General features: G+C 38.6%; 1 protein-coding gene across 1 annotated transcript; it reads right to left on the reverse strand.

The window, feature by feature from the left end:
* Positions 1-885: 885 nt before the first annotated feature.
* On the reverse strand, positions 886-16,411 carry pjvk (pejvakin). The gene is made up of 6 exons (XM_087988613.1): positions 16,201-16,411; positions 14,467-14,662; positions 12,417-12,558; positions 4,722-4,839; positions 3,046-3,174; positions 886-1,644 (listed from the first exon to the last, which is right to left on the reverse strand). The coding sequence occupies exons 1-6, from the start codon at positions 16,409-16,411 to the stop codon at positions 1,343-1,345; spliced, it is 1,098 nt and encodes a 365-aa protein (XP_087844739.1). The 3' UTR covers positions 886-1,342.
* Positions 16,412-19,850: the final 3,439 nt, after the last annotated feature.

Consider the following 19,850-nt stretch of genomic DNA (forward strand, 5'->3'; position numbering starts at 1 on the left):
AATGCGCAATAACCAAAAACTGCCATTGAAATGTGGTGCATACATAAGGAGGTGAGTTACGGAGAATTGTGGGCGATAACTTCCATAGAGTTTGGAGAGAAATCCTACATGAAGTTGTCTGGAATTGCCAATTTCTGGAAAAATTTAGCTCCTAGTTTCTGTGTGAACAATGTTTTGGAAGCAGTTCGAGTTGGTGACCAGCCTGGTGAAGAAAAAATGCTTCCCATGCTCAGCCCTCGTGATTCTGAAACAAAAACCAGAGTATACGTGGAAGACGTTGAGGAAGTTTGTCATGATATTTCCTAAATGACTGTGTGCAAAAATCCCTCAGCTAAGTGTACATGTCTAGCGAACTGTCCATATACATCAGTGCCAAACTGACAACCATCTGAATATTCTACACTTATTCTATTTGCCTTTAAGATCTAACTTGTATTGGCCAAAGACGTTTTCTTTTCAAAGTGAGTTTCTGCATAGAAATATAGTTTCTTGTTCCCTTTATATTGTGTGTGTGCATGTGTTGGGGTATTTAGAAGTTTAATATTTATACTATCATATTTCAAACTGTTAATTAGCTTTGCTGAATAAGTCTTGATTTCACACTAAATCAATCATTTTGTTTTTTATTAAGCAAACCTGTGGTGGATCTTTTATTTTAAAGCTAACATAGATAAATTGTCCATATCAGTAACTGGTTAAAACCATTTAATTTTAGATGTCAAACTGTATCACATCAAGACTCAGCATGTTTCCCAACCCAGGCAAAACAATCCCACACATGTCTAATTTGGATTGCTCAATTTCGGGAGGGAAAATCAGCCCCTTCAAATGTTCGGTACATAACACTTCAACTCAGAAAACCTTTGTGTGTTTGCAATCTGATACTTTAATGAATCATTAATGTTTTAAACATCACGTCAGTTCCTCATATTAATTGCAATTAATTACATCCAAACAAAATATGAAGATTTTACATAAATCTCTACATGCATGATGACTGTAAAATAAGGAATGAGAACTATCAAACATGATACAAAAAGACTAAAGGCAAAGTAGAACTTCAAAAATTTACATTATTCAAAATTGATTCTAAAACGTATATTGTCAATGGTTAAATTGCAAAGTCTGAAGTTCAAAGAATTGATATAATTTTACAAGCATGTTCATGAACAGATACACTCAAAAATTAATGCTTCACAGCATTGCATTACAATTTTAAAACGAAAAATTTGCAAAGAGATTAATTTTTTTTAACCAAACAAAAGTTGGCTTAAAAAAAGTCAAAAATACTACACAATTTGTGCTGTCACGTCTTGGATTCTAAACCATATAAAAATGCATTTTATCTTATTCTTTTGTGCCACAGATCAAAGCATGGTACCACATGCAGTCTCACATATTTCTGCCCATTGAATGAACACTCCAGGCATCCATATACTGTCTCTCTTCGGGAGCTTCCCATGCCACAAAGAGTACAGGGTCCTTTAGAGATATTATGATTGAGGAGATTGACCCGTGTGTGTACATTATCTCTGAGGTAGTTCGTGGAAATGTCAGTCATGCTTGTAGCCTTTTCATAATAGTCAGCAATCAGATCCTCCAAATAAAGAGTGGAATTTCTGACATCATCCAACACCTTTTCATCTGGTCAAACATAGAATAACACGTAAAGTTTGCACTTACTGCAGACATAAATTTGTCACAAGAAGCCTGTAGTTAAATTTTCCTTCTGATAGTACTGGAAAACAGCAGCTGGTAATAACAAAACAGCATAGCAAACTAATGTGCCATTTGTAATTTTTTTCTATTAAGGAACAACCTTAGGTTTGTGGAGAGAGTTGTGCCAGCAATTTGTATTGATCAGCTCAATGAATTTCTACTCCATCTGCTGATTGTACTCTCAAGGGGAGATGAAGCAAAAACAGATAGGTTCAACTCCAGCAACACAGCTGCTTCCTTCCTTCTGAGCACCTCTCAATACCACTCTATCCATGCTAATGGTTGTTGTTAACATTATTGCGGAGATAAAAATGCACTAATTTTTTAAAAAACGTACAGGAAAAATGACGTAAAGAGTTAAGTGTTCTTGGTAAGCACACAAATATGTGCCTCTAAGTGATGAAAATGTGATTAATACAACACATTAAAATAGCAGAAAAGGTCTGCTAAAAATTACATGCTTATGTATTTTAAAATAATTTAAAACATTAATTGAATGGTCTAGAATAGTTAACATCAATGATGCATTTATATTAAAAAATATGATCTATTAAGAGCTCCATAAAAGTTTGATTTAAACTCCAAGGAAGAATGGGGTAGAAAGAGACTAAGGAAAATTTTAAGAAGGCTGTTGAGCTGTAAATGCCAACTGCTTGTCTTGGCAGATCAGCGACAACGTGTGGATAAATGTTGAGCTCTTCCAAGCCTGACAGTAGCCCTTGGTTACCGAAGGAGATTTTGATGGTGTCCAAGCTGAGGTCAGCAGCTAACCATGGTAAGACATCCATTCTCCTGCTAGCTTTGTATTAAGTTAAGCTTGTTTTTTTTAAACTGTATCTTATTATTACATCATAGAATCTCTACCATTAATGCAGAGTGGAAAATAGTCCAAGTAGTCCTCGTGTTAGGTTAGATTAGATGGAGGCTGCAAACCTAATCTAATAAAGGATATCAACCTGAAATGTTAACCTATTCCTTTCTCCACAGGCACTGCTAGACCTGCTAATTTTTGTTTCTGTTCTGATTTTAGATTTCTGGCATCTGTAATATTTAAAGTTTAATTTTTAATTACATTATTGCTTGTATTTTTTAAAGACAGCTCACTTGTGAATTATAAACATCCCTGAACTTTTCATCATGTTAAATTAAGAGTACATAATTACATGATAATAATCAGCATCAACAAGATGTATTGTGCATATTCTGCATCAACAGGTGCAAGGTATATATGGGACTTCTGTGTATTGTCTTCTTTATTTTACCTTGTGTAACATACCACAATTAGTCTACAGTATATGAGGAAAGACGTACCTGATCTGAACGGACTGCCATAAAAGAAATCAGACAGACATCGTCGCAATTTCCACACTGAGAATCGGCTCATTAAACCTCCCAGTTGCTCAGTTATTTGTTCTTTTTCAAACCCACCTTCTGATTCAGATGTAACACAGAGTTCTAAAAGAATAGGAACATAGCTTTTAAGAATGTTGCTTCATCTGCACAACTACAAATACTTAAAATCTTACTACTGATCAGCCTGCAAAGCTTCCAAATGGCAATCCATACTTTGAGAATTTATAACTTTAAAAAAGTACCAACAAATGCTTGGTAAATTTCTTGAAAACACAAAGATAGATAACGCAGCAAGACAAAAAAAGACACAACAAGCATACAAAGGGATACAGATAGTTAACTGTGTGGTCAAAGATCAAAGATATGGAGATTGTGGGAAAATGTGAAGTTCATTTTGTTGGGAAGAATACAAAAATAAATGAGCTCTGAGATGCAAAAGGACCTAAGTGTCCTCTTGCTTGACCCTCATAAGTTTCAGTATGCAGGTACAGAAAGTGATTAGGAAAGTGAACAGAATATTATCAGTTCTTGTGAGGAAAACTGAATACAAAGGTAGGGAAGGTATGCTTCAATTATGTAGTGCATTTGGTAAGACCATATCTGGAGGACTGTGTACAATATTGCTGTCCTCATTTAAGGAAGAATATAAGTGTATTGCAAACAATTAAGATAAAGTCTCCTAAACTAGTAACTAGAATGGATATGTTGTCTTATCACGAAAGATTGGACAGGCTAAGCTTGTATCCATTACAGTTTGGACATGCTAAGCTTGTATCCACTCCAGGTTGGACCGGCTAAGAACAAAAATCTGTTCAAAACATAGGATCCTGATAGGTCATAACAACATGGATGTGGAAAGGATGGTTCCACTTGTTGGGGGGATTTAAATCTTAATTTGACTCTTCAAAAAGGAGTCATCCATTTAAAACATAGATGAGGAGAAATATTTTTTCACAGAGGGAAGTAAATCTTTGGAATTTTCTTTTTGAAAAGGCAGTGGGCAGAATTCCAATACAGCTCTAACTTGTACCTTAGATATGGTGGACAAGCTTAGGAGTCAGGAGCTAAGTTACTCCAACCTCTGACCTGCTCTTATAGCCTCAGTTTTTACATCGCTAGTCTAGTTCCACTTCTGGTCAATGGTAACCCCTGGGTAATTCAGCAATGGAAATGTCATTAAATCTCAATAGGTGATGGTTAGATTCTCTGCTTTTGGAAATGACCATTACCTGGCAGTTATGTGAGTCCGTGAATATTTTTCCTCTTAATTAGACAGAGTCCTGATATGATTTGAGAAAAAGGTTATCAAGAATAAGCAGGAATGTGGATTTTGAGGTCTGCTGTGATCTTAATGAATGTTGCAGCAGGTTCAAAAGGCTGAAGAACCTACTCCTACTCTTAAATCATATGACCATATGTAAATGTTTGTCATTTTGAATGGGAAATCACTTTTTTAAAGTTCTTAATATTATGTTTTTAGTTCATATTTTATGGGTGCAAGTGTCAGTAACTAATGTGTTTCTATATTGAAATATTTAAACTAAGTAAATGAATAATTAATGACGACAGAAATTATCTGAAAATATATTCAGGAGTTATTCAGCATTCATAAAATGAAATTTTAAGGGAATATGCAATATGTTACTTACCAAAATGCCCATCTAAATGGATATAGAGCTCAAATACACTAAACGCAATTGTTGTATGAGCTGGGATGACAATGGCTTTGTCACATCCTTTGTGATTTCGTCCATCATCAATCTGAAACTAGAGTGGGTGCCATAATCAAAAGTGGTTTTCTACTTTTACAAACCAATATTAAATAAGATATAATAAAAATGTGGCTGAAATATCTGAATTTTCTTTTAAGTTTCAAAACTAGACATGCAAAGTTATCTTTGCGTGTCTAATTGTTATTCTTTCATGGGATATGAGCAAGACAGGCTAGGTTAGCATTTCTTGCCATTCCTTAATTGTCCTAGAGAAGTTGACAGTGAATCACTTTCTTAAGCAGTACAGCTACCCTTCTGTTTGGAAGGAGTTCCAGGATAATGACCCAGCAACAGTGAAATGATAGCAATATAGTTCCAAATCAGAATGGTGTGTGACTTGAAGGAGAACTTGCAGGCAGTGATGTTCTTCTGTATCTGTTTCCCTGTTCCTTCTAGGTGGTAGAGGTCATAAGTTTGGAAGGTTCTGTTGAAGGAACCTGATGGTTTATTGCAATGTATCATGCAGACGTTACACATCGCTACTACTGTGGGAATAAATGTTGAAAGTGGCGAGTGGAATGAAAATAAGCAGGTTCTCTTGTCTCAGATGGTGTCAAGCCTCATGTGTGTTGCTGGTTCTCATCCATGACAGTCCTAACTTGCACCTTAGATATGGTAGACAAACTTAGCAGTCAGCGCTAAGTTACTCTAACCTCTAGCCTGCTCATAGACCCCAAGTATTTATATCACTTGTCTAGTTCAATTTCTGGTCAATGGTAACCCCCTGGGGAATTCAGCAATGGATATGTCATTAAATCTTAAGAGGCTAGATTCTGTACTGTTGGAAATGATTGTTACCTGGCAATTGTGTGAGTCCTTGAATATTACTTGTCATTTATCAAATTAAGCTTTGATGTTATCCAGGTCTCGCAGCATAGGGGTACAGACTGCTTCAAGTTCTGAATATTATGCAATCATCAGCAAACATCACCACTTCTGACTTTATGATAGAATGAAAGTCATCGATGAAATGACTAAAGATGATTGGGTTGAGGACAATACTCAGAGGAACTCCTGCAGATTCCCGAGACCAAAATAATTGATCCTTAACAACCACATCCATCCTATTTTGTGCCAGGTAGTGGAGAGATTTCCACTGATTCCCATTGACTTCAGTTTTGCATGAGCACTTTGATGCCACACTGTCAAATGCAGCCACCCTAATATATTTTGTCCATGTTTGAAGCAAGGCTGCAATGAAATCAGGAGCTGAAAGGCCCTGGAGGATGCAAATCGAGTATCAAAAGCAGGTTATCGCTGAGCAATCTCTGCTTGTTAGCACTACTGATTATGCTCTCTATCACTGCTGATAATTGAAAGCAACTAACATGATGCTAATTGGTTTGGTTGGATTACTTCTGGCTTTTGAATCAAGATATACTGGTGCAATTTTCCAAATTGAAGCATTGTTACAAGTAACATACCTGTTCTGGAACAACTTGTCTAGAGGCATGACTAGTTCAGAATTCTTCAGTAATATTGCTGTAATGTTATCAAGGCCAATAACCTTTGCAATATTTGGTGCCTTCAGCCATTTTTTGATCCCATCAAAATCAAACTGGCTAAAATCTGGCACTTGTGATGCTAGGGTACACTGGAGGAGGCCAAGATGATTTCTCCACTTGGTACTTTGGGCTTAAGGTGTTTGCAAATGCTTTGTCCTTGTCTTTTGCACTGATGTGCAGGTCTCCCCCGTCATTGAGGATGGGCATATTTGTATAGTCTCCTCCAGCTGTTAATTGTTTAATTGCTTACCATTCAGAGCTGGATGTAGCAGAACTGTACAATTTAGATCAGATCCTTTGGTTGTGAGATCTCTTAGCTCTATCGCATGCTACTTTCAATGTTTGAAACACAAGTAGTCTATATTGTAACTTCACCATGTTGACACCTTTTTGGTATGTCTTCTGCTGCTCCCGCATGTCCTCCTGTTCTCTTCATTGAGCTAAGGTTTATCCTCCGCTTGATGGTAATGGTACAGTGAGGATTTGCTGGGCCATGAGATTACAAATTGAAGCTAAATACAATTCTGTTGCTGTGTAGTCCATATGATCTCCTGAATGCCCAGATTTGAGCTGGTAATTATGTCCATGTAGCACAGTAGTCGTGTCACACAATATATTGGAAGTCTTGCTGAAATGTGAAGCAGCATTTAGTTTCCACAAAGGATGCTAATTAGTTTGGTTGGATTTGTTCTGGCTTTTGAATCAGGATATCCTGGTGCAATTTTCCAAACTGAAGCATTGTTACCAGTATTGTACCTGTTCTGGAACAACTTGTCTAGAGGCATGACTAATTCAGAATTCTTCTGTAATATTGCTGTAATGTTATCAAGGCCAATAACCTTTGCAATATTTGGTGCCTTCAGCCATTTTTTGTTCCCATCAAAATCATTGTTGTTATGGATCAATGCATTTTGAAAGGTAGAATTGAGAGGACAGGGTCAAATAGGTTTCCCCATCACCTGCTGTTGGCACAGTCTTCAAGCCTTGTTCTTCAGGCTTTGTCCAGCTCAGTCATTAGTGGTATGCTGAGTCACTCTTGGTAACTGATTTTGAAATTTGTTTATGCAGATTGAAGTACATTATTTGCCTTTGCCACACTATGTGTTTCTTCTAATAATTATCCATGGAGAAGGACTGACCAGCCAACTATAGCGAACCTAACAGTAATCAGCAGTATCTTTGTCTATGTGACCCGATGCTTTGATATTTCATGGGATCTGGAATCAATATTGAGGATTCCCATTCCTTTCTGGCTCTATACTATGTTGTCACCTCTGATGGGTTTGTCCTGTCAGTGGTACAGACCAAAGTTGGTAATTGTAGTGTCTGAGACATTGTCTGTAGGAATGGTTCCATATCTATGTCTACGACAGGCTGACATTTCACAAGTCATTTCACTGTGGGACAGCTCTCTAAATGTTAGCATCTCAAGAGAGTTAATATTTCAGAATCAAAATGTTAACTCTGTTTCTCTCTTCACGGATCTGTCAGTACTTTCTGTTCTTATTTCAGATTTCTAGCATCCATGTTATTTTGCTTTTATTAGTTATTTTAAACCTCGGTTATGAATTAAATTTAAATTCCACGGGTCATCATGGGATTTGAACCACATATCCCCACATAGGCCACTGAATGATTAGGAAAATCGACCTTTCAGGCAAAAAACCTTCAAACGTAGATCTTCCTACTCCTCGGATGCTGCCTGACTTGTTGTTCTTTTCCAGCACCACACTCTAGACTCTTATCTCCAGCATCTGCAGTCCTCTATTGACACTACCATTCAGGTTCTCCATTCCTTGCCATTATCCCCCAACCACATCCATACATACCAGTCACAATTCACTACCTCCAAGCTTTCAACTCTTCTTTTACCCACTTAAATAATACCCAGTCAAAATATCAGTGCTGACTATCATTTTGTCACAATTTTTTTCAAGCTTATGCAATAGTTTGTATTAGTTGAATTGGGATCAAATGTGACTTTGACAGGGTTGCAAAACCAGATCAACTAATTCCTCTAGACTTTGTCCATTTTCCTTTTCATTAAAGTCATTTCTACTCATTATGTCTCAGAACATTCTTCAGCACTCCAAATGTAGTAAATTTATTGAAGTGCAGTCATTGATATCTATAAAGGAGATATCAGTTGAGAAGGTGAGGCTTTAAACAAAGGAGATGAGAGATTTACAGTGCGAAGGAAAGAACATTTAAAAAGGAAGAGAAAGACTGCAGAAGACAAATGGGGACATACAAGAGGGACAAGAAATTATACAAGAGGTCTGTAAATCTGTAAAGGGAGCTAACAGTGGAAAAGAATATCATAACCAAAGAGATGGAGGGAAAATTGCTGAGTTTCTTTGAGAAACATCACTGGAGATAGCAGGTTGTACAAATATGAGGTTTATGAGATTGTTATGTTTTTGGGTCTCTACTTTTAGGGTAAAATTAAACAATCCATGTGACCTGTTCTGTAGGCTGCCTAACATCAGATCAGGGTGGTAAATCTAATTGCTTTAGTATGAAGACAGTGCAAGGTCTTCACACTCATGACAATGGTAGCAGTACTTCTACAGTAGTTAGATCAGAAGTCTCTAAAGACTATGGAAGGTATTATGGATGTCAGCTTTTAAACAGGTATGCTTGACGTGTTCCAAGATAAAAAAAAAAGACTTGGGTTCTACGATAGCTAATCAGCATTTCTATCTGGATACAAGGTCCATATGATTCACCTTGTCATAGAGATATGAGAGAAGACTTAGAAAGATATCCCTGAAACTCAGAAACACGGCTAGTCTTCCAAGATCTGCGAGAGACGGCAGCAACTTTCATCATTAATGTTCACCATTCAGAGTATGGGGAGGGACTTGCAGTTGGATTTTAAGTTCCAAACTCTAGAGGCTTTAAACAAGATTAGAAGCTGTGCCCAGCTAATGAAAGGAAATTTAGGAAAAACCTCATCATGATGAACAGCGCTGTCGTTAAATATTATTAGGTTGGAAAAGGAAAAGAACAGAAGTAAACTCTTAGGGCTAAGGTTCATTTTGAAAATTAAATATCTATTTACAAAGCAACACAATATAATACAGTGAAATTTTTATTTTATTTCTGGTTTTGTGAGAAGTAAAAGAGAGAATTTGTTTTAACAAGCAAGTTAGACAAAGGAGAACCAGTAGACGAAATCTATCTGGATTTCCAGAAAGCCTTTGACAAAGTACCGCACAGTACGCTAAATAAGAAAAGACGTCATGATGTTAGGAGGAAGGTACTGGCATGGATAAACGATTGGCTCACTGGCAGAAAGCCGGGATAAAAGGGTCTTTTTCAGGATGGCAGCCAGTGACTAGTGGAGTTAGCAAGGGTCTGTGATGGGACCACAATTATTCATTTTAAACATTAATGATCTGTTTGAAGGAACTGAAGGCATTGTTGTTAAGTTTGCAGACAATACAAAGGTAGGTGAGGGAGAGATAATTTTAAGGAAGCAGAGAGGCTTCAGAAGGATATGAACACACTCAGAGAGTGGGCAAAGCAATGGCAAATGGAATCCAGTCCATGAAAGTATGAGATTTTGCACTTTGGTAGGAAGAATAAAAGCATAGACAATTTTCTAAGTGACGAAAGGCTTCGGAAATCTGAAACATAAAGGGACTTGGGAATACTAATTCAGGAGTTAAGGTTAACATGCAGTTTCAATTGACATTTGTGAAAGCAAATGCAATTCAGTTCAAAGGGGTTAGAATATAAGAGCAGAGATATACCGATGAGGCTGTATAAAGCTCCACTCAGACTGTATTTGGAATATTGTGAGCAGTTTTGGACCACATATCTAAGGAAGGATGTGCTGGCATTAGAAGGCGGTCCAGTGGATGTTTATAAGAATGATCCTGTGGATGAAGGGCTTGTCATATAAGGAGTGGTTGAGGACTCAGGATTTATACTCAGTGGAGTTTAAAGGATGAGGGTAGATCTCATTGAAACCTACATACTGCTGAGGTTGGATATGGAGATGTTTCCATTAATAGGATAGACTAGGACCTAAGGGCATAGCTTCAGAGGGAAGGGATTTTCTTTAGATAGAGGCTGGTTAGTCTGTGCAACTTATTGCCGCAGAGGGCTGTAGTGGCCATGTCAGTAAGTATATTTACGACCATAAAACATAGGAGCAGAAATTAGGCCATTCAGATCATTAAGTCTGCTCTGCCATTTAATCATGACTGATAAGTTTTTCAACCCCATTCTCCCACTTTCTCCCCGTAACCCTTGATCCCCTTGACAATCAAGGACCTATCTATCTCCATCTTAAATAAACTCAATGACCTGGTCTCCACAGTTTTCTGTGGCAATGAATTCCATAGATTCACCATTCTCTGGCAGAAGAAGTTTCTCCTTATCTCTGTTCTAAAGCGTCTTCCCTTTACTCTGTGCCCTCAGGTCCTAGTCTCTCCTACCAATGGAAACATCTTCCCAACATCTACTCTGTCAAGACTATTCAGTGTTCTATAAATTTCAATTATATCCCTTCTCATCCTTCTAAACTCCATCAAGTAAAGACCTAGAGTCCTCAAACGTTCCTCATATGTTAAGCCTTTCATTCCTGGGATCAATCTCTTGAACCTCCTCTGAACCCACTCCAGGACCAGTACAACCTTCCTGGTGTATGAAGCCCAAAATTACTCACAATATGCTAAATATGATCTGACCAGAGTTTTATAAATCCACAGAAGTACATCCCTGTTTTTATATTCTAGTCCTCACAAAATAAATGTCAATATTACATTTGTCTTCCTAACTACTGACTCAACCTGCAAGGTTGCCTGAAGAGAAACCTGGACCAGAACTCCCAAGGCCCATTGCACTTCAGATTTCTGAATTTTCTCCCAATGTAGAAAATAGTCCATGCCTCTATTCTTCCCACCAAAGTGCATGACCTCATATTTTCCCATGCAGCATTCCATCTGCCACTTCTTTGTCCACTTTCCTAACCTGTCTAAATCCTTCTGCAGCCTCCCAACTTCTCAATGCTACCTGTCCCTCTACGTATCTTTGTATTCTCTGCAAACTTAGCCAGAGTGTCCTCAGTTTCTTCATCTGGATCATTAGTGTATAAAGTGTAAAATTGTGCTCCCAACACTGACCCTTGTGGAACACCACTAGTCACTGGCTGCCAACCTGAAAAGAACCCTTTTAACCCCAATCTCTGCTTTCTACTAGATAGCCAATCTTCTATCCATGCTAGTATCTTGCCTGTAACACCATGGACCCTTATCTTACTTAGCAGCTTCCTGTGTGGCACCTTGTCAAAGGCCTTCTGAAAGTCCAGGTAGATAACATATATTGGCTTTAACCTGATCATTACCTCCTCAAAGAATTCTAACAGATTTGTCAGGCATGACCACCACTTGATGAAACCATGCTCTTCCAAGTATTCAGAAATCTAATCTTTCATAATGGACTCCAAAATCTTACCAATGACTGAGGTCAGGCTAATCAACCTGTAATTTCCCATTGTTTGCCTTACTCTCTTCTTAAACAGAGATAGATAGGTTTTTGATTGGTGAAAGAATCAAAGGTTAAGGGAAGAATGCAGGAGAATGGGCTTGAGAAACATATCAGCCATGATTGAATGGCAGAGCAGATTTGATGGGCTTAGTGGCCTAGTTCTGTTCCTTTGTCTTATGGTCCAATGGTCTACTAAAGCTTACAAAATTAGAGTTCAGTCATTGGTACTTTTAGTTTGTTTATTACAGAATAAGTCTTAAAGTGTGAAATCTTGTCATGTAAGCTTTCAGCTCATCAATAAAAGTTCAAATTTCTTTTTAAAAATTAATAGTGCCCACAAAGACATAACATATTGAATACTCTGCCTCACATAAAAGTACTTGACACTTAAATATACTCTTCATTATTACACATTTCATCTACCAATTAAAAGCAGCTTAAAAATCAAAATGAAATTTAAATTATTAGATAAAACAGTAATTATTTAAATCGAAGTAATACCAATTAATTGAATTATGTACCAACTATATCATTAACTATAATGGCATATAAATACAAGGAGTCTTACCCTCATTGTTTTACCTCTCATGCCTGCATGCACAGTCAGTGAGCATTGCCGTGTTGTGCGGATACTTTCCATGACAACACACAAAACAGCTCGCCGGCCTTCTTTCATCTGACGAACAAGACAGTGTTCCATATCAATTTTTCTAAAGAGATATCAAAAAGTTACTTATAAATCATGAAAGATCTAGTAATCCAGAATTATTGAATTTCACAGCACCAATGAAGCCATACTGCTCACAATGCCTATGTTGTCTTTGATTTCATTCCATTCCTTCAGCCTTACCGCAAATCTTGAATTTATGTAAGAAATACAATATGATTCATAAAAGATCAATGCTACTCTGCAATTAATTCATTAATAAACGTCTATAAATTTTCTTTTCAAATAATTATCCACTTCCCTTTCTTCCAAAATTCTCTACAGTCCCAGTAGCTTTGGAACATGATAAATGTAACCACACTATTTAAAGATGGAGGGAGGGGACAAAATTAAGGAATAACTAATTTAGTCTATCATCAGTGGCAGGATAAGTTGAGCTGACAGGTGGCAAGTAATATTTGCATCACACAAATGCCAGGCAATGACCATCTCTAGTAAAAAAAAACAATCTAACCATATCCATTGATATTCAATGGTGTTACCATCATTGAATCTCCCACTATCAATATCCTGGGGTTTACCATTGACCAGAACCTCAACTGGACTCATCATATGAGCACAATAGCCACAAGAGCAGGTCAAAGGCTAGGAATACTGTGACAAGTAACTCACCTCCTGACTCCCCAAAATCTGTCCTTTGTCTACAAGGTACAAGTCAGGAGTATGATGGAATATTCCCCACTTGCCTGGATGGGCGCAGCTCCAACAACACTTAAGAAGCTTAATACTATCCAGGTCAAAGCAGCTAGCTTAATTGGCACCACATACACAAACATACACTTCCTCCACTACCAATGTTCAGTAGCAGCAGTGTATACTATCTAGAAGACACACTGCAGAAATTCACCAAAGATCCTCAGGCCACACCTTCCAAATCCATGAGCTCTTCTACCTAGAAGGACAAGAACAGCAAATAGACAGGAACACTACCACCTGCAAGTTCCCTTTCAAGTCACTCACTGTTCTGATTTGGAAATATATCACTGTTCCTTCACCACCACTAGGCCAAAATCTTGAGGTTCCATCTCCCGAAGGGCAGGGTAGGTCTACCTACAATACGTGGACTGTTGTGGTTCAAGAAAGCAGCTCACCAAGGGTAACTAGGGATAGACAATACATGCTGGCCAGCCAGCAACACCATGTCCCACCATGTGAATAAGATAAAGGAAAAAATGTTGGACACTATTATAAAACATGTGGCAACAGGATACTTAGATAATACCATTGGGATTACACAAGGACAAAGTGGGATTTACAAAAAGGAAAACTTATCTAAGGACAGATATACTGCATGGGAGGCAGTCCAGAGAAGGTGTATTAGGGTTGATACTAGACTTGGAGGGATTTTCTTACGAGGAAAGGTTGTGTAGTTTGGGCCTGTACACACTGGAGTGTAGAAGAATGAGAGTTGTCTTTATTAAAATATCTCAGATTCTTAGGCGATTTTATAGGGCAGGTGCTGAGAGTTTGTTCCTCTTAGAGAGAGAGTTTAGGACTAAAGGGCATGTTCTCATTAAGGGCTTGCTGTTTAAACATAGATGAAGAGACCTTTTTTCTGTTAGAGGGTAATGAATCTGTGAAATTCTTTATCACAGAGGGCTGTTGAGGCTATATCATTAAGTGCCTTAGTTATGAAAAGAGATGTATATTTTTAATTAGTAAGTGTATTGAAGGTTATGGGGAAAGTTCAGTTGAAGATGATCAAATCAGCCATGATCCCGTTGATTGGCTGAGATCTGTTCCTATGTCATATGGAAAGCCCCAACAATGTTTATAATTGTCTTAATTGTTACTAGAATTTGTGTTCAGTTAAGCTTTCTTAATGATGCTTTGGCAATTAACTACCTTCCATATGGTATCAATAAAATATAATAGAAAATGGTAGAATTACCTGTTAATGATCTCCCTAAGAAGTACTGGAACCTCTACCTCATGTTTTGTCACAATTCCAAATGAAGCTTTCACTGCTACAGAATCTGATCCGTCAATGTTAAACCCAACGTCATGAATTATATGATTTCCAAGTTTCCCATTCAGGGAAACATCTGACTTATCTTCATAATTGAGAAGCTGATATGAAGAGACACCTAGTAAATGGGAAACAATGCCTGATTACTTTTGTTATCTTTACTGGTATATATATATATATATATGTATATATAGAACAGAAACTCACATTTAGTTGAGCACTTATAAGTTTTAATTTACTGACACAACTCAGTATATGAAACTCGGAATTCAATTACTGATAACTCCTGATAAATTAACAATACTTAAATGTGCTAAAACGTTTTATAGCAATTTATGAATATTGCTGAACTTGAACATTGACTCTCTTTGCCAGACCTACAGAATTTTCTGATTTTTTAAAAATTCAAGATATAGTACAGTATACCTAATTTAGTAATTTTAACAGAGAATCAAACATCATGTGGGGCTAGATATGTAGATTGGAATGTTCCATCCTCTTCTATGACAGGTTTAGTGGATGGCTCATTTAATAAGGTGGGAAGATGGGAGGGTTGGTGGGAGGTAGGGTCCCCACCCAAACTGATTAACTATGTGGTAAGGTGGCCTTCTTGTTCCTCCACAATTGAGGTCCTTAGTCAATGAATGCCCACTCAAGGGACTCAACCCACTGCTGCTCATATGAACCAATTAAGGGAGGGTACTTGCCATGTAGGATTAAGCACAGTCATATCTGTGTGTGAATGCTTGTAGGCTCCTGGAGTGAAGATTCCCTTATTCAAAAAAAGGAGGTGAGGGTGGGACCCACTGAAAGACAACTCTTTTGCTGCCAACTTTCTCCCTGGCAACACCAGCCCCATGAATGGCATCATTCACCCATGAGTTAGGATGCAGCGATGATCCCAGGCCTCATCTGAGTGGAAGCAGTCCTTAATGGCCCAGTGGTGATGTCGTTCAATAAGGTAGCCAGCCTCTGATTGGATGGCAGCTTTCAGTGGGTGCAATTTCCATCTTTAGGGTTTTTGATCTCAGTGAAAGCCCATCATCAATCTGTCGAGTGCCAGAGCGTCACAAGGCACAGTATCCCTTCTGGTAGGGGTCACTTTGGGCTCCTGCAGCCACTAGCTGAGACCACTGTCACCTCAATATGGTTCTAGCCTTGGGTCTCAGGCTTGATGAATGGAAATTAGTTGAAGACGGTTAGGTTGTCTCTTGTTAGAGATGGTTATTGCTGACAATTAAGTGATAAGTATATCAGCCCAAATTGAATGTTGTTAAATTCTTCCTGCATGTAAGCATGAATTACTTGATTACCTGAGGAGCTGTGAATGGGACTGAATAATATGCAATCATCAATGAACATTCTCATTTCCCACTTATATTGCAGGAAAGAACATTAATGAAGCAGTTGAAAATGAACACTACCCTGAAGAACTCCTGCCTTCTTTCCAAGATAATTAACCTCCAACAACTACAGTCATTTCCCCTCTGAGTAATATCTTCACACCAATCTTGTAAATATAATGCAAAGTCACAAATTTAGTTAGGATTGTGAATAAAGTTTGAGCAGTTTAATTGGTCATAAGATCACTTTGTTGTGATGATACAGTTTCCTAAAAAGCATTTAAAACTTGCATGCGTTACGTAAGTATGTTACCTGCAGAAACCTCCTTTTCTCCAACAAGAATGTCCTTCAGGGTGAACGGTGTAGAGCTGTATTTCTTCTTTTTCCAAAAGAACGATTTCTTCCTTTTTGTCACTAGACTGAGTGGTTGATATCTGTCAGCCTCACTCAGACCAGGAACAGGTTTTAGTCGGCCTGTATCTCCAACCTGCTTCACAAAGTTCTTTGTAGCAGCAGCAAACATTTCTTACCAGCAAAACCCTTATCTGGTTTGCTACAGTTATTTCATACTAAAGATTAGATTCTGAAGTTCTGAAATCAGTTATTGCCAGGAATCAAAAATATTTGAAACTATAGTCACTTTGAAATTGTCGTCAGCCATTTCAGTGAAACCTCTCCTGGTGTGTAAGTTTAAGTGTTCTTCTCTTGGGCTCAGGTTTATGAATAATGAACAAGCAGTTAACATGATACGGGTGTTTGTGACAATATCTCTTGCGGTCACAAGTTTATTCCAATTATCTAATGAGGATTTCAAGAGAAAGAGCAAACCAAAAAAACTGTGACTTCAATTATACATAGGTTTATGTGATTAACTGGATAATTGCTGATATAACAGGATATCTTTAATTCACAAGTAATAAAATCTATTTTATGAATTAATGAAGTGTGGGAACATATGTTAGAATTCAGAATGAAATATATTTTGTTTCAACTTCTGGCATTATGGTTGCAATAAAGTAATAAGTGCCTGGATTTTGAATTGGAAACTTTGATCTAAAGAAGTTATTCAAGGTCTCTGAAACTTTTATTTGGAAATACATGGAGATTTTTTAAAAAGTAGCTCAAACAACAAAGTATGGGCAGCCAAACAAAAGTAGGACTGATGAATTTTTTGACTATAACTGAGGATTGAACTGCTGCCAGAATATCAGCTTCCAGGGATTTGAGGCTCTGGAATTTCATCATAATATTCTATAATTTTAAAAAAATGAATTGCAATAAGGTTTAAATGATTTTGAACCTTCAGTTGTGCAAAGCACAGCACACTACGATGGTACAGTATACCGTGTTGGAACCATATTGCAGGGTCTCTTCATCAAGACTGATCCAAATAGCAGAACCACATCATCAGGAGCCCCATCTCCTGCTCCACTGTGGCCTGGATTGAATCATGGGCTGCATTGTATATGGGCTCTGCATCAATCAAGGGATTTAACAAAGGCTTCATGAGCCATGATCACAGTGGGTATCTCCAAACCCCAGTAAAAAGCCTTGTAATGCTTTTGGACCCTCAAGTGCAGCAGATATATGAGAGTGCTCCAGGCCATAGAAGTTGTGACAGCTGAGCCTGGGGCTCATCCACTCCTATTGGCTTTCTTTCTCTTCTTTTCTTGTTTTTACTTCTGCACTTATTCTTTCCTTTTCTTTTTTCTGGGTTTTCTTTTCTTTAGAGTCTAGAGAGTGGCGATGAAGGAGGAGGCCACCACCAGCAGCTGAAGCAACACCAAAACGAGCTGGACATGGATCCACCTGGGATATCCTCTTGAGCAAGGAGCAGATCCTGGGCTTAGTCCCCCGTTCCAGATGTTCAGACGGGGCTGACAATTGAGATTCACAGCTAGGCCTGGGCGCCTGAAGGAGTGGGACCATCGGCGAAAGGAATGGATGGCGCATTGGTGGCAGCATCTGGAGGAGCATCGAATGGGGAGCACGAGGCTTCTCCTGACCCAGCGATGAGGTGGCTTCCTGCAGCCCGCTGTGGCGGTTTCATTTCAGCTGGGTCTTCAGGGTTTTCCATCGCACCCCAACTGGCTTTTGGCAAGCCCAGGAACTGTTAACTGAGCTATGATGAGCTTTGAGTTAATTTTACTTATTTTTATTATTATGTATGACGTCTGTCGTTAGTACAGGCACTGTGGTGGCACAGCTTATAAAGCTTTTCACTGTATTTTTCACGTAAAAGTACACATGACAGTACATTTCTATTCTATTCTGTTCTATCTGCAGGGTGGTGGACACACGCCTCCAGGAAGTGGTAACAGTGATCACGTTAATGGAATGGAGCCCTGTCCTATTGATGAACTCTGCTGTATTATGATATGGCTCTTTCAGCTGATAGTGCCCTGTACCTGGGGGTAGCCAGCCATGTTGCTGAAGCTCTCTGCCCAGACTGCAGCACTGACTTTGTCATGGGGAAATGAACCAGTTTGCTGTCACTCCTAAGCTTGCTGTCACATTGGCTTATCCTCTATCTGCCTTCATCTTCTTAGCACTATGATGAAATCCATACCTATCACTCTTGCTAGAAATGGCCTGAGTTGTGAATGTAAGGAACAGAACAGTTTCTTAGTTCGGAGAAGGCTCAGTACTGACAGGCACTGGATGAGGGCTGCACACATTCTTCCACACAATGAGAGATGCAGACCCAGTAGGGTGGGTACAGGAGCTTCACTAGCTGAGTGACAAACTATTTTATTGTCCATCTGAAATTTGTACGCCCTTGATTCGTCTGTGGTTCTATCACAGGAAACATATTTCTCTTTGTTTATTCTATCTAAACAAACCCACCTCCCACTCCCATCCTCATCATATTCTACAGAGGGTTCACTGACAGTAATCTGAGCTGCTGCATCAATGCCATGTTCAGGAATTGCACCATCTCGGATCATAAGACCCTACAACGGATAGTGAGGACAGCTGAGAAGATCATCAGGGTCTCTCTCCCCTCCATTACAGACATTTACACCACACACTGCATCCAAAAGACTAACAGCATTGTGGAAGACCCCACACACCCCTCACTCAAACTCTTCTCCCTCCTGCCATCTGGCAGAAGATATCAGAACATTCGGTCTCTCATGACCGGTCTGTGCAACAGTTTCTTCCCCAAGCAACACTATACAATTGGACTCTATTCCATCTGAAATTCTTTACACAACTTCGAATTGCTGCTAGAACAATGTCTATTAATTATCATTCTTTTATTGCACTGTAATTTGTACACCACTGTGCCTATTGTCTGGACGTGTCAGGAATTACTGTGCTGTTTTGCACCTCTTATGCACTTTATGCTGCCCTGTGCATGATCGTGTAGTTTGTGCTGTCCATGTAGCACATTGGTCCTGGAGGAACGCTGTCTCGTTTTTACTGTATCAGTTGTATATGGTAGAAATGACAAATAAAGCTACTCTTGATTCTCTTGACTCTTGACTCATAACTTTGAATAATATCCCAGGTCCAGTTTTGGCAAATAACTGACTTCATTAATTGGAGTAACGTCAGTAAATCTCTTCTGTCCAGCCAATAGCATGGAGCCCAGAATTAAAATCAACACGCCCATTAAGGTCAAAATGGTGCTTTGTGAAGCTTCCTTGTTTTACTCATCTAGTTCCCTATTAGCAAAGCTGAGGATTCCATATGCCATTTAATAGCATTTTCAAATTGCCCTGATGTTTAAAATGTTTCCATATATGTTCCCAAAGGTCTTTCACAATAAAAAGCCTTTTAAAATTGTACTGATGCATATTTTAGGGCCATCTTGTGGTGCAGTGGTAGTGTCCCTGTCCCTGGACTGGGAGATCTGGGTTCAAGTCCCACCTACTCCAGAGATGCGTGGTAGCAACTCTGAACAGGTTGATCAACAATACTTTAACGGTGCCGACACATTTAGTATGTGGTACATA

Source organism: Chiloscyllium plagiosum, unplaced genomic scaffold (genome assembly GCF_037043375.1).
Source record: "Chiloscyllium plagiosum isolate Xiang-an unplaced genomic scaffold, Cpla_swu_hap1 HiC_scaffold_7, whole genome shotgun sequence".
Taxonomy (NCBI): Eukaryota; Metazoa; Chordata; class Chondrichthyes; order Orectolobiformes; family Hemiscylliidae; genus Chiloscyllium; species Chiloscyllium plagiosum.